The sequence below is a fragment of the Anabrus simplex genome, chromosome 3 (assembly GCF_040414725.1).
Source record: "Anabrus simplex isolate iqAnaSimp1 chromosome 3, ASM4041472v1, whole genome shotgun sequence".
Classification (NCBI taxonomy): Eukaryota; Metazoa; Arthropoda; class Insecta; order Orthoptera; family Tettigoniidae; genus Anabrus; species Anabrus simplex.
The window spans coordinates 444,478,259-444,498,889 of record NC_090267.1 but is presented as its reverse complement, the minus strand read 5'-3'; the positions used below and the strand labels follow the sequence as shown (position 1 = coordinate 444,498,889).

The following is a 20,631-nucleotide window of genomic DNA, read 5'->3' as shown; positions in this document are numbered from 1 at the left end:
TCTGGACGGGCCTAAACCTCAGTGGTACCAACTTAACATAACTAGCGCGAGGTAAACAAAGCCACGTGTTTTTTGACAGCCACGTGCTTTTTGACAGACAACAACGCATCGCTAACCTCACTGCTGCCATCTTGACGGGCCTAAACCTCAGTGGTACCAACTTAACCTAACTAGCGCGAGATTTGAATAGGTAAACAAATCCACGTGCTTTTTGACAGCCACGTGCTTTTTGACAGACAACAACGTATCGCTAACCTCAGTGCAGCCATCTTGACGGACCTAAACCTTAGTGGTACCAACTTAACCTCACTAGCGCGAGATTTAAATTTGTAAACAAATCCACGTGCTTTTTGACAGCTGTCATCCGCCATCTTTAAACTACAGAGCACCGTGCAGCCCTCTTTATCGCAGTAGCTGCAAATTCGCCACCTGTCATCGGCAGTGCTGCCATCCTGGCGGGCCTAAACCTTAGTGCTACCAACCTAACCTCACTAGCGCGAGATAAACAAATCCACGTGCTTTTTTGACAGCTGTCATCCGCCATCTTTAATCTATAGAGCACAGTCCTGCCCCTCTTTAGCTACTTACCTTTGAAATGTGGTGGCGGATAATTTGAAAAATGCTTTTTGACAGCAGCCATCTTTGAGCACCGTGCTGCCCTCTTTAGCTAGATACCTTTGAAATGTGCTGGCAGACAATTCCACGTGACGGCAGCCATCTTTGAGCACAGTGCTGCCCTCTTTGTGGTGGCGGTAATTCCACGTGCTCTTGTTTGGAAACAAACTCACGTGCTTTTTTCTGACAGCTGTCATCCGCCATCTTGCATCACAAACCTCAGTGCTGCACTCTTTAGCTAGATACCTTTGAAATGTGGTGGCGGCAATTTGAAAAATTCTGCATTCTCTTGTTTGGAAACAAACCTATGCGCTTTTTGACAGCTATCATCCGCCATCTTTAATCTAGAGAGCACAGTGCTGCCCTCTTTTGCTACTTACCTTTGAAATGTGGTGGCGGTAAATTCTACGCGCTCTTGTTTGGAAACAAACCCATGTGCTTTTCTGACAGCTGTCAATCGCCATCTTTAATCCAGAGAGAACAGTGCTGCACTCTTTAGTTGAAATGTGGTGGCAGCATATTCCATGTGCTCTTCTTTGGAAACAAATCAACGTGCTTTTTGACAGCTGTCATCCGCCATCTTTAATCAACAGAGCACCGTGCTCCACTCTTTAGTTGAAATGTGGTGGCGGCAAATTCCACGTACTCTTGTTTGGAAACAAATTCTACGTGTTCTTCAGCTGTCATCCACCATCTTTAATCAAGAGAGCACCGTGCTGCCCTCTTTGTGGTGGCGGATAATTTGAAAAATTATTTTTGACAAGTAGCCATCTTTAATCCAGAGAGAACAGTGCTGCCCTGTTTAGCTACTTACCTTTGAGGTGGTTAATTTGAAAAATTATATTTGACAGGCTGTCATCTTTAATAAAAAGAGCATCGTGCTGCTATCTTGCGGGTAATTTTTACGTCACAGCTGTCATCCACCATCTTGCATTGATAACCTTAGTGCTGCCCTCTTTAGCTACTTACCTTTGAGGCGGACTATTTGAAAAACAACAGCCATCTTTGAGCACAGTGCTGCCCTCTTTGTGGTGGCGGTAAATTCTTTATGCTCTTGTTTGGAAACAAACTCACGTGCCTTTTTCTGACAGCTGTCATCCACCATCTTGCATCGCAAACCTCAGTGCTGCACACTTTAGTTGAAATGTGGTAGCGGATAATTTGAAAAATTCTTTTTTTGACACCAGCCATCTTTGAGCACCGTGCTGCTATCTTTATCGTAGTAGCGAGCAATTTAAAATCTAGATGCTTTTTTCTAACAGTTGTCATCCGCCATCTTTAACCTAGAGAGCACCGTGCTGCCCTCTTTGTGGTGGTGGTGGTTAATTCCACGTGCTTTACAAACCCACGTGCTTTTTGTCATCCGCCATCTTTAATCAAGTGAGCGCAGTGCCGCACTCTATGTAGTAGCGGATAATTTGAAAAAAATCTTTTTGACAAACAGCCATCTTTATTCAACACAGTTACCGCTATCTTACATCGCTTACCTCGGTGCTGCACTCTTTAGTTGAAATGCGGTGGCGGTAAATTCGAACAAGTTTAACCATACATCGGGGGAGCTAGAGTAAGCACGTGCTGCAGTGATGACGTCATCATGCATGTTTAGACTTGTCCGTTTTCTTAAGAGTAAGTCGGTATCTAGCTAAAGAGTGCAGCACTGAGGTCTATGATGCAAGATGGCGGATGACAGCTGTCAGAAAAAGGCACGTGAGTTTGTTTCCAAACAAGAGCATAAAGAATTTACCGCCACCACAAAGAGGGCAGCACTGTGCTCAAAGATGGCTGTTGTCACGTAGAATTGCCTGCCACCACAGGTATCTAGCTAAAGAGGGCAGCACTGTGTTCTATAGATTAAAGATGGTGGATGACAGCTGCACGTGGATTTGTTTATCTCGCGCTAGTGAGGTTAAGTTGGTAGCACTAAGGTTTAGGCCCGCCAAGATGGCAGCACTGCCGATGACAGGTGACGAATTTGCAGCTACTGCGATAAAGAGGGCTGCACGGTGCTCTGTAGTTTAAAGATGGCGGATGACAGCTGTCAAAAAAAGCACGTGGCTGTCAAAAACCACGTGGCTTTGTTTATCTCGCGCTTGTGAGGTTAAGTTGGTACTACTGAGGTTTAGGTCCGTCAAGATGGCAGCACTGCCGATGACAGGTGACGAATTTGCAGCTACTGCGATAAAGAGGGCAGCACGGTGCTCTGTAGTTTAAAGATGGTGGATGACAGCTGTTAAAAAAGCACGTGGCTTTGTTTATCTCGCGCTAGTTAGGTTAAGTTGGTAGCACTAAGGTTTAGGCCCGCCAAGATGGCAGCACTGCCGATGACAGGTGACGAATTTGCAGCTACTGCGATAAAGAGGGCTGCACGGTGCTCTGTAGTTTAAAGATGGCGGATGACAGCTGTCCAAAAAAGCACGTGGCTGTCAAAAACCACGTGGCTTTGTTTATCTCGCGCTTGTGAGGTTAAGTTGGTACTACTGAGGTTTAGGTCCGTCAAGATGGCAGCAGTGAGCTTAGCGATGCGTTATTGTATGTCAAAAAACACGTGGCATTATTTACCTCGCGCTAGTTAGGTTAAGTTATTACCACTGAGGTTTAGGCCCGTCAAGATGGCAGCAGTGAGGTTAGCGATGCGTTGTTGTCGATGACAGCTGTCAAAAAGCACGTGGCTTTGTTTACAAATTCAAATCGCGCGCCAAAATTCAAATTTCCCGCCAAAATTCAAATTTCCCGCCAAAATTCAAATTTTCCGCGGGAGGCGGAGGGACCCGTGGGAGCCCGGAGGTGGAGGCGGCGGCAGAACCATCCAATTATACTACTTACAAAAGGACAAATTGGGGTTAATATTAATTTATTGGACGAAGAACAAGGAATTGGAATAATTTATCAAGGGAACTATTCGAGGAGTTTCCAAGTATTTGACAATATTTCAGAAATATCTAGGAGTTTGCCACCCTGGCGACAGCACTAAATACAAATCATTGATGATTGATTGCCTTCGGTGAAGTTACTGGTTCTGCTATAGGAGAAATGAATATCTAATCATTATCATTACTAATTTTTTTCCTGTTTCTGCTCCAAAGTGATGGATCTGGTACATCGAAATTACTTCTCTCCCTCGAACCAGTAGCTGAAGTAACTCTAACCGGTGGGTGTACATCACACATTTTCAGTACCCGATGTATGTCACTCTGACACACGTATTATTCAGAGACTGCACATATCATACGTCAAAACATAATTGGACTATTTGAAATGTGGTTTGTATTTAAGCTCATTGTAGTATTATTTTAATTTTTAGCCCCTTTAAATGACACATCGGAAAATCAAAATTATGTTGTTTTTTTTTTGCTATTTGCTTTACGTCGCACCGACACAGATAGGTCTTATGGCGACGATGGGATAGGAAAGGCCTAGCAAGTGGAAGGAAGCGGCCGTGCCCTTAATTAAGGTACAGCCCCGGCATTTACCTGGTGTGAAAATGGGAAACCACGGAAACCATCTTCAGGGCTGCCGACAGTGGGGTTCCAACCTACTATCTCCCGAATATTGGATACCGGCCGCACTTAAGCGACTGCAGCTATCGAGCTCGGTCTTGTGGTTTATCGTCACACCAACACATTGAAGGATTTTGGCGACGAAAAGATGGAGAAGGGAAGACTGGGATGGCAGCAGGCGTAGCCCTGTTTAAGGTACAGCCCAAGCATGTGTCTGGTGTGAAAAACGAAAACCACGGCAAATCATTTTCAGGGCAGCCGACAGTGGGACTCGAACCCACTATCTCCCGATTACTGGATACTGGCCGCACTTAAGCGACTGCAGCTATCGAGCTCAATTTTTTTTAATTACACATCAAATATAAATGACTAATCTATTTTTTCTGAAACTTTATAAAATATACTTTTATGTAGACCGATTAATTCTGATGATAAAAATGCAAATTTTAAGTGAATAATGTTAATACTATAAGAATTATGCAACGAAAAGTGCGCTAATTGATGGAGCTCTATCTGGTGGGTGTGCACCACACATTTGCATTATCTGATGTATGTCACAACTATCAACTATCATCTAAATCAGACTCGTCAATTAAATTCACGGATGCATTTAATTCTGTTGCAACATCTTCCTCATTTAAATCCAAAAATGTAGCTATCGTGTGTGCATAACACGCAGTAAACAATAAAAGCAAGTCATAACAAAATGAACACGTGTTTTAAAGCTACCGAGCTCGATAGCTGCAGTCGCTTAAGTGCGCTCAGTATCCAGTATTCGGGAGATAGTAGGTTCGAACCCCACTGTCGGCAGCCCTGAAAATGGTTTTCCGTGGTTTCCCATTTTCACACCAGGCAAATGCTGGGGCTGTACCTTAATTAAGGCCACGGCCGCTTCCTTCCCAGTCCTAGCCCCTTCCTGTCCCATCGTCGCCGTAAGACCTATCTGTGTCGGTGCGACGTAAAGCCAATAGCAAAAAAAAAAAAAAAAGTTTTAAAGCTGTACGAATTGCGACCTTCATTTGTTTCAGAGATATCACACGTAAATAGAAGTATTGAACACCGAAACATTCCAAGAAAACATGCCTGATAAATGCTGCGATCTAATGGAAAACATTCACAACTTCTTCTACCTGCATTTACTGATAAAGCTGACCTGACGATATATCGTCAGCTACCGGTTCGAGGACCATGTTCGACGAAAGGGTTCAATGTATCATGTTAAAGAGGAGGGAACAATTTGTCAATCAAAATCCGGAATGTTATAGAATATAAAGATTACAGTTTTATTTCTAAGAGTAAATTACGAGTAACAATTACATTTTGTAAAATATTACGATTACAAGTGAAAGTTTCTAAAAAAATGTTTGTGACAAGTAATTTGATAACGATCACTTAATTATTTCTCAACACTGGTGATCGTAAGTGATCTGTTAAACTGTTAGTTCACTAGACCAGCGTTGGTGAAAGTAAATAAGAGTTACAAAACCAATAAATATTCGCTTCATCGATAAAAAAAATACCTCGTAACTCTTAATTTTGGCAGATACATGGTGGGAAGATAAGAACGATACGGTACCTCCTTGACAGCGCCTGAGTTATCTGAGAGCGGGAGCCGAACCCATTTCCTGGGAAAATACGGGCGCACGCCCGCGAGAGAGAGAGAGAGAGACAGAGAAAGGAGAGCACTTGGTTTGAGATTTATAGCGACAGAGGAGCATTGGGACATGAGGTAAAGTCTCACACAGGTGCGTGAAGAAATACGAGACCTGTCTTCATTAACCTTCCTTTTTTTTTTTGCAACAATATGCGTAAGATGGGATTGTTAGATATGATAGGTTTGGTTAAGTTTCTATTTTATATTATCTCGTCAAGACGTTCCCGTAGAATACGTCTATAGTTTCGAATCTTACTTGGGCCTGTGACTGTTAACTAAAATCGAAATTATTTCTAGATAACATGTTCGACGAAATTGCTCAATGTACCACGTTAAAATGGAAGAAGCAATGTATCAATCAACAACAAGATTGGTAGGGACTGCAAAGACACCTCGATAATGTTGTGAGATGGACACCAGACAATGGAATGGTGGTAAACGGGAGCTGGAGCACTCTTCTTCTCGTATCAGATGAAAAGTTGAAAGTGGTCTCCTCCTTCTTGGGCGCAGGCAGTGTTGGACTGCACTGACTTAACACAGATTGTATAGCTCTGGACTCATGTTGCCATATCCCTCTTTCCTTCTCTCTATATGAGGAATTCATTCCAGAAGTTTTGATACATCCTCTATAGCCGATAATAATCTGGAAGAAGTAAGCTTCTTAAAGATGAAATAATTTATGAAATCGGTTGAATGATATTCGATATTACCTACCATATACAAAAAACTCACAAATTGAATTTATAATACAGTAGAATCCCACTAACTCATCATACGGTATAATTATACAACTTGACGAGCACTGATTCTTTTTTTTTTTTTTTGCTAGTTGCTTTACGTCGCACCTACACAGATGGCGACGATGGGACAGGAAAGGGCTAGGAGTGGGAAGGAATTGGCCGTGGACTTAATTAAGGTACAGCCTGTTGTAAAAATGGGAAACCACGGAAAACCATTTCCAGGGCTGCCGATAGTAGGATTCGAACCTACTATCTCCCGAATACTGGGCACTGGCCGCACTTACGCGACTGCAGCTATCGAGCTCGGTGCACTAATGTTTATTCTTTCCTTAATCGCTAAATTGTTTTCGCTGTTCAATGTATAAGAGCCATGTTTCTCCCTCCTAACGTGACTTCGATGTTTGAGCCAATGAACTAGGGCATTTTGGAAGAATTGAAGAAGATAATAGATTTTGCTTTATGTCCCACTAACAACTTTCACGTTTTTCGGAGACGCTGAGGTGCCGGAAATTAGTCCCGTAGGACTTCTTTCACGTGCCAGTAAATCTAGCGACACGAGGTTGACGTATTTGAGCACCTTCAAATAGCACCGGACAGAGCCAGGATCGAACCCGCCAAGTTGGGATCAGAATGGCAGCGCCTCAACCGTCTAAGCCACTCAGCCGGGCAATTGAAGAAGAGATACTGATGTAAACTTCTTTCTTCTCTTGTCTTAGCCGTGGATGAAGGGTAAGCCATTACCGAAAAAACTGAAGAAAACAGGCACTTTCGACATAGTGGGGTGGACGTCTGAATCTTCAATTGAAATTGAGCATACATCCCTCATTCGTTCCTGGAGAAAACTCAATAAAGCAACATAAAGACATTAAATTATGAAATAGTGTGGGCTTATTGAAGAAAATTCCCGGCTGCGGAGATATTACTGCTACTGTGAACGTTTTATATAGTGAAATAGTTGCAGTAGTGAAGGACAGTCATCTCCATACAGGCCATGAAGGCCCTGGGAGTGGTGGATGGTAAAGTCTTCCCCTAAACGTAACCTCGGTACCTGGTGGGGTAGAGTGATCAGCTTTACGCGCGGCCGCCTTTGCCACCAAAGTTGAACCTGGTACTCATTCTTATGTACGCTGAGTGAACCTCAAGGTCATGCGCACCTCCGAAACTGGAAATCTCGTATCTGAAGTTTTTCGACTTCCTAATGGAGAATCGAACCCATGTCCTTCCGGGTGAGCCTAGCACGCTTTTACTGCCTCGGCCAAGTAGACCCTAGTGAAAGAGAACGAAGGTAAATAAAGATTAATCAGAAGATGCAGTAAGTTTAAAAACAGGAAATATAAATAGTTGCTCTCAGCGAACAACAGGCCGCTGAAAGACTGCTCTCTTACATGGTGAAGCAAGTTGCATTCTTTATGAACGTTTTGTTTCTCCATCGCATACGAAGAAGCAGCTGCACAAAGAAGAAATCAGTGCGAGATACAGTCAAGCATCACAACATTTTTCCCTACAAGGAACTAATAATTTATTCAGTTTTAAATATGAGTTTTTTCTTAAAAGTTGCTTTACGTCGCACCGATACGCACAGGTCTTATGGCAACGATAGAACAGGAAAGGGCTAGGGGTGGGAAGGAATCGTCCGTGACCTTCACTTGCACTTGCCTGGTGTGAAAATGGGAAACCACAGAAACAACGATCACCATCTTCAGTGGTGCCGACAGTGGGATTCGAACCTACTATCTCCCGAATACTGGATACTGACCGCACTTAAGCGACTGCAGCCATCGAGCTCTGTGTTAGTTTCTTTCTCAAATAAATAAGACTTGAACTTTCTGTGTCCTGTATTACGCTAGAACTTACATTAGAGTCGTGTGCATTAAAATACTACGAGTTGTAAACAGTCTATCCCTTATTCCTTAAAACTCGATATTTCGGAACCTCGATAATGTCTCAGTCCGTATTAGGTCCAGTTCGCGGAGGTGTTGGTTACTGAATATATGATTCAAAGCAGTGTATCGATACATTCAACTGCTCCAGTGAATGGAAACGCAACAACAGCGAGTTCACGGCACACGATTCAGCTGACCCGCAGCAGACAGTGCTGACTGGCGTTCTCACGGATCAGTGAGACACAACACACACACACGGTTCATTATCGGTACACTGGACATTGGCGAGGAGCCGAACTTCCGCTGCGGGTGAGAGATATCTCATTGGGAGAATCGTACGCTATAATCGACTCTCGCTCTCAGCTCATTGAAAATAATATCCACTTGCATTTACTGTACTCTTCTTACAGGGAGGTGTAAAAAATAGTTGGATATATTTTCAGTGTTAAAAAGGTTGTCGAAACCTAATTTCAAAGTAGGTAGGATATTACGTTATTCTATTTATTAGTTTATTTTTTGCTATTGTGCTTTACGTCGCACCGACACAGATAGTTCTTCTGGCGACGATGGGACGGGAAAGGCCTAGGAATGGGAAAGAAGCGGCCGTGGCCTTAATTAAGGTACAGCTCCAGCATTTGCCTGGTGTGAAAATGGGAAACCACGGAAAACCATCTTCAGGGCTGCCGACAGTGGGATTCGAAACCACTATCTCCCGGATGCGAGCTCACAGCTGCGCGCTCCTAACCGCACGGCCAACTCGCCCGGTATTAGTTTAATTAATCTTAGTACTATAACTTGGTGTCCGTCTCTGTGGTGTTGTGGTTAGCGTGATTAGCTGCCACCCCGGGAGGTCCGGGTTCGATTCCCGGCTCTGCCACGAAATTTGAAAAGTGGTACGAGGGCTGGAACGGGGTCCACTCAGCCTTGGGAGGTCAACTGAGTAGAGGTGGGTTCGATTCCCACCTCAGCCATCCTCGAAGTGGTTTTCCGTGGTTTCCCACTTCTCCTTCAGGCGAATGCCGGGATGGTACTCAACTTAAGGCCACGGCCGCTTCCTTCCCTCTTCCTTGTCTATCCCTTCCAATCTTCCCATCCCTCCACAAGGCCCCTGTTCAGCATAGCAGGTGAGGCCGCCTGGGCGAGGTACTGGTCATTCCCCCAGTTGTATCCCCGACCAAGAGTCTGAAGCTCCAGGACACTGACCTGAGGCGGTAGAGGTGGGAACCCTCGCTGAGTCCGAGGGAAAAGCCGAACCTGGAGGGTAAGCAGATGATGATGATGACTATAACTTAGTTAACATTCGACAATTAATTCAAGTCAGCTCTCTAGACTACTCTATGACTATGAGTCATGTTCATGACCACTCAAAATGGTCTGTTTTCAATTGGAAAGAACCGCTCAGCATTCTCTTCTTTCGTATGTCGCATCATTGCACATAGTTTCAATCATCGATTCAGGAGATCACTGATGTACGTGGACAGTGAGTCACTGTCCGGCTCCATGGCTAAATGGTTAGCGTGCTGGCCTTTGATCATAGGGGTCCCGGGTTCGATTCCAGGCAGGGTCGGGAATTTTAATCATAATTAGTTAACTCCTCTGGCACGGGGGCTGGATGTATGTGTCGTCTTCATCATTATTTCATCCTCATCACGACGCGCAGGTCGCCTACGGGAGTCAAATCAAAAGACCTGTACTGCCGAGCCGTCTTGTCCTCGGACACTCCCGGCACTAAATGCCATACGCCAGTTTATTTCAGCGAGTCAGTGAGCCGTCTGACGCAATAATTCAACTAAAAGATGTTGAATCAGAAAACTGTAAATACATTGAAATTTCCGAGTTCTTTGAAACCATTTAGAAAAGACTAGGCAAACAATTGGTAGGTAAAGTTCCAACTGGGCGACAAATCTAAATGCAGATCACTGATGATTATGTGTATAGATATTATTTCATCTAATTCTATATACTTGTTTAATGGACTTGTCACTGTGAGGGAAGGTTTTGTACCATCAAAACTTGATGTGAAGAGGTGGTTGCAGGAGAAACCTGAATCTGAAAAATAGATGACGCGTTGAAAAACAGTTCATAGAATGAAGAATAGATGACAGCAGATGCTGTTGCTGCTGTCATGTCAGTATACACTACACAGATGTAATAGGAACGGTAACTCTAATGTGCCGTGAAATGGATCTTTATATCGATTCAGTAATGTGGACGGAATCGATTCAGTAAAATGAATCGAATATCCCATCACTAATTTGCGGGACTATACCCTTCCAGTATGCTGTATATGAGACAAACATTGCAAGCAAAATTGTAATTATACAATGTGTCCCGCTCCCATGCACATACACGCTCCGAGCGGTGTATTCAAAACAATAGGTATTGGAGCACTGAAAATTCGCGATTAATTCATGAAGTCCCTTTACAAGACCAGAATATTGGTGTATGGTGTGCTGTAACTGCAGAACGGATATTAGGCCCCATATTTTTCAAAGATACCATAAATTCCGAGGGATAGCCCAAATATTCTCGCACCATTTTTTCAAATGTTGACAGAGATAAGATGTGGCGGTTTCCAATGATAGAATAATGTCGAAAGTGTTAAGCATCCCCCCCCCCTCGCTCCCCCGATATTACTGTGTGCGACTTTTATTTATGGAAGACCCTAAAAATTAAATTTTACAGAAATAAACCTCACACCATAGATGAACTTAAAAACAATATAACAAAAGTAATTAGGACAATTACGCAACAGGAACTTATGCGAGAGAATAGCAATTTCATTAGAACTGGGCCTCTCAGGGTGCATGCACCAGTGCATTGCGCTGTCCACGGTGTAAAAGATGACTTCGCTTGGTTGACCAGAGTGCAGACCCCCACTCCTCGATTTGGAGCAATAGCGCTGTTCTCTCTTTCCCCACGCCAGTCTCGCTTGCTCCGTCTGTCCCCCTCTTCCTCACTTGCTCTCGTAGCGCTCCGAATCTGAGCCGTGTTGAGCGGAACTTAGCCGAGTAGCCCAGAGACGAAGCGTTGATCCGAGCCGAGCCGAGTGGGATCGATGCACTGTGCACAGGAACTCTGCGCCTCAGTTTGCACGCGTGAGATTCTGGGCGTTTGAGAGGCCCTGCATTAGAAGACAAGATGCCAGGAATGTTTGAATGCTGAAGGACACAACTTTCAATAACGCCTGTAAAACTGGTTACTACTCATGCTAAAGGCTATTGGTTGCATAAATAAGGAATAAATGTCATAATATCGGTAATAGAATACGCGAGAGGTTATGAATATACCGCTCGGAACATGCATGTTGTCTCCCGGCCCCGCTGGGAGTGGGACACACTGTACTTATACACAGTATTATTTTGGTCCCTCAGGTTGAAAATTATTAAACAGGATATTATTGTGGAATGTCTGATTTCTAAGCTCACATTCAATTCCATTTCCATGGCAGAAGAGCGGTCCCCGGGAACTATTGAGGGAGTTATTCATTGTGTGCGAGTGAGCCCAAAGTGCTTTTTATGTCTAGAGCCAGGAGTAGTGGTGTTAGCCGCCATCTCATTGTGTGTGTGTGTGTGTGCTTGGAAAGATCGCCGGCGATTACACCGCCCAGAGTGGGCTTTGAGTGCTCTCCAGAGGGTAATCAAGATGACCAGCCACGGATGCTGACGTTTCACTTCCATACCAAGAGGAAATTCTCTCTGGCAGCGGAGGCGAAACAGTCACATAGCTTACTGCGCTCTCGTGCTTCCGCAATATATTGCTAACACTAGATTTATTATTCACAAAGAACTGTAAGGTTTTATAGGGAAAGCATACGCCTCTTGCGGACAACGTAATGATATTAAATTGTAGTACGTCTCTGAGTGATAACCTGTAAATTTTGTTTTTCAAACGTGTGTTATATATTGATGAACACGACGATAAATAAACCAATAATTAAATAAATAATAGGTGCATAACCGGATTCTTGCCAACATTGGAGATAAGTTTCGAATAACGATTTAATTAATTTTAGAACATTTTGTAAGGACGAATATAAATTACTGAATCTATTTTATTGATTCAAAATCAACTGACGATGCATGTTAGGCACTATATAGGAACCTAAAAAGGCCTCTCTGACAAAATTAAGCGGCACAGCTCTACATCCGTCTAATCGTTAGCTCAATCCCCTTGGCATATGTGTCGTTATACTCTCCCTTGCAACACGCAAGTACACTATGCCAACTGGGGCCTTTATTTTATATATCGTCGCTGCCGGGACAAAACCTCCTATGTGAAAATATTTTGGAGATATACTAACCCGCAGCACATACATTATGAAGGGCGATAATGCCTTGACCATATTCACACAATATTGCACCTTAGATGACAGAACCTTACCGGCCAAAGTACTAAGCTAAAATATTTCACATAGGAGGTTTTGTCCCGGCAGCGACGATATGTCGGTGGATGGAGCGTTCCATTCGTGCTGTAGTTCCTTTGAACCGGTTCAATTTCCCCGCTTGTGCACTCAACTATAGTATATAGCATTGTGTGATCAAATAATAGTTCCTGCATTCTTTAGATGTTTCAGCAAGCTTCGCAACACCTTTTTTTCCTAGTGGCTGTAATTCGCACCGACACAGATAGGACGACGATGGGATAAGAAAGGTATAGTAGTTGGAAGGAAGCAGCCGTGGCGTTAGTTAAGGTACAGCCCCAGCATTTATCTGGTGTGAAAATAGGAAACAACGGAAAACCACCTTCAGGACTGCTGACAGCACACAAGGTAAATGCGTGAAGACATTTTGTCACCGGATTTGAACATTTCTTGGAAGTACGCCACTTAGAAATTCCTTTTCGCCCTAGGAAATAAGTACTCTCATTTTCTTCTGCTTCATCACTACAGTCTGCGTCTTGTTCAGTGTGTATACTCTCCTTTCTGGTTTTAGAAGATCCTCCCCCTCATCACTACACAATTCACCTTCTTCTTCATCATCATCATCATCATCTTCAAGCAAACTCTGCACATTCCTTCTGTCTTCAAGACGATCTCATTTTAGCCTTCAAAATATGAATAATTGACGTTTTAGGAAAATTAATGCATATTGAAGAATAATTTCTGTATTAATATTGAAGATAATACTTCAAAACGGGAACTTACTTTGTAGCAGTGAAGTTCGTGTGGCGTCTATCAGACGCTGTTGACACTTGAGTAACAATAACTCACCACCACACGAGTTACACTAACACTGGTGTACTGATGCTTTATTATGTTGGTTCCGAATAATTACTTGAAAGGTAGACAGAATGTCCAGTCAGTAGCCTTGATAGTTTCCTTGCAGCCACAGAAGTAATCTAGCGTGGTGTCTCTCGGGAAACTGAAGCCCTAGTGTGTTCAACCGAGACTTCCGTTGCTTTAAGAAATCGTATGCAAATAGTATATATATAAAGCGTCAGAATGATGTGTCTCTCAACCTCAGTGCTTGTTATTTATGACTGGACTTGATAACTTTGAAATCAAACAGCTCCTCACTTAAACACGTGAAGCAGAGCGAACTCCCTTCCAACTCTCAGTCCTTAATAAAATTCCCTAGCCGAGCTAAAAATTGAGAACAATGTTTACAATACAGATGGAAAGTTTAAGACCACCAGAAAAATATGAGATGTTTTATTTTCACAAGTATTTTCTTTACATGATCCTTAAACTATAGTAAGTCATTATTAAACATTATCACATTACCACAAAGTGATTCTAGTATTTCTAGTTTTTCTTGTAATATTGTCTTTTCATAGAGTTTCTTGTTCTTTTGTTGTTGTTCAATATTCGGGAGATAGTGGGTTCGAACCCGACTGTCGGCAGCCCTGAAGATGGTTTTCCGTGGTTTACCATTTTCACTCCAGGCTAATGTTGGGGTTGTACCTTAATTAAGGCCACGGACGCTTCCTTCTCATTCCTAGCCCTTTCCTGTCCATCGTCGCCGTTAGACATATTTGAGTCGGTGAGACGTAAAGCAACTTGCAAAAAAGTTTGTTGTTGTTGTTGTTGTTGTTGTTGTTGTCGGGTAATTATGTGTTAACTTTACTTTATCATCACACTACTGCAAGTAACTATTTCCACCATTGCCACCGGGATTTTTCCTAATTGTGATGTATTTGTTAATAATAATAATAATAATAATAATAATAATAATAATAATATTAATAATAATAATAAATAGTACTAGTTTAACATTCTAAATCCAGGATCATCATATACAAATTCACACACAACTTAAATATATCCAGTGCTTAACTTTAAGGCTTACAATACTAGGTAAACATTATCAGTGATAAAAGAAGTAAAGTTAAAACCTAACTACCCAAGAACCCCACTACAACATCAAGAGTACACCAAGCAATTCCATGAAAGAAATATTACAAGAAAAACTAGAATCACTTTGTGCTAATGTGATAATGTTTAATAATGATCTAGTATAGTTTAAGGATCATATTATGTAACTTATTGTGAAAATAAAACATTTCATCTTTTTCTGATGGTCTTATTCTTTCCATCAGTTTTGTAAAGTATGTGTTCAATTCTTAGCTCGCCTGAGGAATTTAATTAAGGACTGAGAGTTGGAACAGAGTTCGCTCTGCTTCGTGTGTTTAAGTGACGAGCTGTTAGATTTCAAAGTTAGCAAGTTCAGTCATAAATAACAAGCACTGAGGTTGAGAGACTTATCATGCTGACCATGTATCAATCCTATTCTTGTATACGATTTCTCAAAGCAACAGAAGTCTCGGATGAACACAAAAGGGCTTAAGTTTCCTTTTTAAAATTACGAGTATTCTATATTTGTATTTAACAATGAAATGTACCTTTCACCCGACCATCTACTACTACTACTACATCGTTTTCATTGTGTACCCTAATAGCGTATGGCGGGTCTCCTAGAGGGTGATGTCCTATCTCAGACCGGAAGAAATCCACGGAATCCATTGTAAAATATATACACTGCCTGACAAAAAGTTAAGAACCCAGAAAGAGTGGTCCAATATCATCACATTTCGGTATACGTGCTTACCATTGATGTGCGAGAAAATGATTAGATTTATAAGGATCCGTTTTCTTTCCTTTTTTTACAATTTGTTTTACGTCACACCGATACAGATAGGTCTTGTGGCGATGATGGGATAGAAATGCCTATGAATGATAAAGAAGCGTCCATGGCCTTGATTGAATCTATTATTTCAGAAACCAGTCAAGCGCCAAGTCTGTAATTTTTGGGAAAATGAAAAAACTGTCTAGCATCCGATAAAATGTTATGGTAGGGGTTTTAACATTTTAGCTTGAAAGAAATATCTTTTAATACTTTCTATCCAAGGAAAAATATTTTGTGCTTATTAACTTTTCTGTAAAAAATCCGAAAAAATTCCAATTGACTGGTTTCTGAAATAAACGAGTGTTACAAACATATTTTAATGGGATAATTGTTGAATTTTAAAAGGATTTTGTCATCAAACCCATTTTTGTGGAAATAGAAAATATTTTAATAGGTTTAGACTACATTGCTGATACAAATATAATTATTAAAAGGATGAAATCAGCAATGTCTGCTCAGGGCAAGAAGTATTCAATCCTCGCAAAGAAACTCCACAGAACATTCTGTCTCTGCTGTAGGCCTTTGTAAAATGCAGCCATAAAATTGTTCATATCTCATCACGTAAGGTTTTAAGGCATTTAGGTCACGCATATTCTTGATAGCTGGCCCCGTGGTGTAGGGGTAGCGTGCCTGATTCTTACCCGGAGGGCCCGGGTCCGATTCCCTGCCAGGTCAGGGAATTTTACCTCAACCTGAGGGCTGGTTCGAGGTCCACTCTGCCTACGTGATTAGAATTGAGGAGCTATCTGACGGTGAGATAGCGGCCCGGTATAGAAAGCCGAGAATAACGGCCAAGAGGATTCGTCGTGCTGACCACACGACACCTCGTAATCTGCAGGCCTTCGGGCTGAGCAGCGGTCACTTGGTAGGCCAAGGCCCTTCAAGGGCTGTAGTGCCATGGGGTTTCGTTTGGTTTTGTATATTCTTGATAATGATGGGCACCTCCAACAAACAATAACAAAGAATAATGTAGGGCTCAGGGCAGGTACTTTCTTGCCCGAGTAAGAAATATAAACTTCTCCTTTTACCCTTGCATTCCGAATAATATTACGCACGTGAGCTTGTTTGTCTACCACTCCTCGTTTCCTTTTAGATACAGGTTCGTCTCCTGAACTTTCAGACATATCACTACGATTATAAAAACACTGCACTAAACAAGAGAAACACTTTTTCAATCAGTTATTCACAAAACTACGAACATGCGATTCTAGAAACACAACAATGACAGCTCTCTATTCTGGATTCAGAGCAGCAGCGCCAAGCGAATAGGTGCGGCACATCAGAAAATGTACCAGCAGTTTACTGCAGAAACCAGCCAGGTGGTGTCACTTAACTGGTTTCTGAACTAAATACGAAATTCAACGTAGTGCCTGGCCATTACAGGAGGACGTTTCTTGACTGGTTTCAGTACCAAAATGTGCGTATACCCTCTTAGTAACATGTTCTGCCAATAACTCATTTTTTTTATTTTTTGGTACTTGACTGCTTTCTGAAATAATCGATTCAATTAAGGTACATCCCCAGTATTTGCCTGGTGTGAAAATAGGAAACCACGGAAAACAATCTTCCGGGCTGCCGACGGTGGGGTTCGAACCCACTATCTCCCGGTTGCAAGCTCACAGCTGTGCGACCGTAATCGCACGCTGAACTCGTCCGGTAAAGATTTTTAATGTGTAGAACGCTCACCAGAGTGCATTCGTTATTGCACCGTCCTCGCAGATGCGTTAGACAGCGTATCCACCAATCGACAGCATCGACAGACGCCGTATTGTGGAACTGCATGAGGCTGTTTGATCGTATCGTGCGACTGCCATGCATGTGGACCCATTTAGGTGTCACCGTAGCCCGATGTTGGACTCAGTGTGTACGCAAGGGCACACGATCCCCTCGTGCAGGTTCGGGTCGACCAAGGAGCACCACCCCGATGGAGGACCGTCCTATGGTTTTGCCAAGCATTGAGAGATCTTATAACTTCGCCATTCGCAATCCGCGAACAATCAATCAATCAATACTGATCTGCATTTAGGGCATTCGCCCAGGTGGCAGATTCCCTATCTGTTGCTTTCCTAGCCTTTTCCTAAATGATTTCAAAGAAATTGGAAATTTATTGAACATCTCCCTTGGTAAGTTATTCCAATCCCTAACTCCCCTTCCTATAAATGAATATTTGCCCCAGTTTGTCCTCTTGAATTCCAACTTTATCTTCATATTGTGATCTTTCGTACTTTTATAAACGTCATTCAAACTTATTCGTCTACTAATGTCATTCCACGCCATCTCTCCGCTGACAGCTCGGAACATACCACTTAGTCGAGCAGCTCTTCTTCTTTCTCTCAATTCTTCCCAACCAAAACATTGCAACTTTTTTTGTAACGCTACTCTTTTGTCGAAAATCACCGAGAACAAATCGAGCTGCTCTTCTTTGGATTTTTTCCAGTTCTTGAATCAGGTAATCCTGGTGAGGCTCCCATACACTGGAACCATACTCTAGTTGGGGTCTTGTAACGTACTGGGATACTCTACAACACCGTCTGAGTTCCCGCACAGTGCCTCGATGACTCGTATCCGCCGCATTGGGGTCCTACCGCCCAATGCGTCGGTTGCTTTTGACACCTGAACACCAACGCCTGCGTTTGGAATGGTGTCTTGCCCGCCAAGCATGGGCAGAGGACGAATGGTATCGCAACATGTCCAGTGATGAGTCCCGTTTCTCCGTAACCTCTGATGACCATCCATTGCGGGTTTGGCGACGTTCAAGGCAGAGGACAGCTCCTACCCATATTGTGGAAAGGCACACTGGTGTAATCCCTGGCATCATGGTGCAGGGAGACATAGGATATGCGTTCAGGTCACCTCTAATAGTGCTTCGGCAGACGTTGACGGCACAGCAACACGTCACAGACATTCTACGTCCACACATCCTACCCCTTACAGCATAGCACCCTGAAGCAGTGTTCCAACACGATAATACACGTAAAAACACAGCGCATGTGTCTACGAACTGCGTAGAGCATGTTGAGGTCCTCCCGTGGCCAATAAAATTCCCTGACCTCTCCATCATTGAACAAGTGTAGTATGACATTGGAAGAGGACTCCGTCCCATTACCAACCTACGGGATCTGAAGGGACAGCTGACATAACTACGGACGAACTTGCCTCAAGAAAGGATCCAAAGGCTGTTTGACAACGTTGTAGGCAGAGGGGTGCGACAGCCTACTGACCTGCCGCCAACATTCCACCTGCAACTGCCAACAGCCTTGTCTGTTCCATCCCATATTGTAATCATTGAAATAAAGGCACACAGTCTTTCAGCATACGTAGTTTTATTCAGTTTCAATCACTCCTTTTGGGTGCTTAACTTTCTTCTTCAGGGAGGGTATGTATATATTATTGACGGTATTTCCACTGTTCACAGCTTTAGTTGCTAGAGTGTCGGTATTTTGTTCCAAAAAGGAGTTCTCTGAAACGTACCCTTAAATCCACTGATAAGTTTTCCTCACATTTTGACACTCTTAAATGACATCCGACTGCATTCGGATTTGAGCACGCAACCTTCAAGCTGAGGGCATGCAGAAAATTCAAATCTATGAAGCAAAGCTAAACAGTGAGGTAGGCAAGTACAATCTTGTTGGAAAACTGAGGTATGTTCATGAACCTAGAATATCCCATATTACCTGTAGAAGTTCTTAGTTTCGCTTATGACAATAAATTATTTAGTTGTATATACTGTCAGTACTGGACGATCTCCAATATAAGTATGTGTCCGAAAAAATTCAGCCATGCATTTTTCTTTATTAAGAAAGTTATATATTGCGGTGTGGAAATGTTCTAAGCACACCGCCATCTCACTGCGGCAAATATAATTACATATGATATGTCAACAGTAGACTGATATTGCACGAGCAGGCGATTTTGTAAATACTTGCAGACGCTGTCGAAGAATGCGAGGTTCTCGCATTGGACTATTCATTTCGTATGATTAAGATACGGGCACAAAGCTACTTACATCCTGTGTCAGCACATTATCTGACAGTAGTGAGACCAATGCTTATCGTTGTCTCTCAGAATATACTTGTAGGTTTTGCCAACGGAGAAGAATTATTTCTTATATTCTTACCTGAGCAGCCACCCTGCCCTCGCGCAGTCTCGGCAGATCCGTGTGTGACCAGGAGCTACGGGACCAAGGAGACACTTCACGGAGGTCTTCGGAGAAAGGAAAATCTCGTAGTTGGTTCTTCAAGAACTTTCGTATATTCCACGGGAGGTCGTTGTGCCTGAAATAAAAAATAAATCAAATTATTAAAATACAGAATACGTTGATTATGTACACAAAATGCCTATAAAAACAGGTTACACAGCGTGATTCAATAACTTTCCAGACACATTCCTTACACGTAAGTAGGGGAGCTGTGACAGTTCTAAAACATGTCGTCAGCATTTGTTTCTGGTGAGTCAGCACCTAAGGTCATTGACCCCATGACGTCATGGCCACGTGACCGTGACTTCACATTGTTTACAAACAAAGCCACGTGCTTGGACACGTGCTTTTTGACAGCTCTTAAGGTGACACCTGTCATCTTGACGGACCTTATTCTTACTATCAAGGACAGCAGAACATCGCTAACATCACTGCTGCCATCTTAACAGGGCCACACCTCAATTGCTACTACCTTATGCACATAGGGGCGCTTAATTTGAAATACACGTGCTTTTTCGACAGCTTCCAAGATGACAGCTGCCATCTTTAACCACGTGGGCGCGGATATTAAAATCCATATGTCTTTTGACAGCTGTCACGTCGTAACCACGTGCACTTATTTTGCCACGGAGTTTAAAAAAGTGAACATGGCTATCGTCAGTACTGCCATCTTGATAGACCCAAACCTCACTGCTGTCATCTTAAGCATGTAAGGCGGCGCGGAATTTAAAATCCATGTGCTTTTTAACAGCTGTCAAGTCCTTTGAGCACGTAGACTCGGAATTTAAACAAATGAACGTGGCTAATATCATTGTTGCCATCTTGACAGCGCCAAACCTCACTGCTACCATCTTAAATATGTAGGGAGCGTGGAATTTAAATGATCTTGATAGGACTTAGCCACGCCGCGGAATTTT

At 42.8% G+C, this 20,631-nt stretch overlaps 1 protein-coding gene across 1 annotated transcript in view; it reads right to left on the bottom strand.

Annotated features, from left to right (window-relative positions):
• The window catches only part of LOC136867422 (dipeptidase 1-like), a 445,798-nt gene that overhangs the window by 316,707 nt on the left and 108,460 nt on the right, over positions 1-20,631 (bottom strand). The window contains exon 2 of the mRNA XM_067144625.2: positions 19,634-19,790. Coding sequence (XP_067000726.1) covers positions 19,634-19,790 — 157 coding nt within the window. The remainder of the gene's footprint in view (positions 1-19,633; positions 19,791-20,631) is intronic.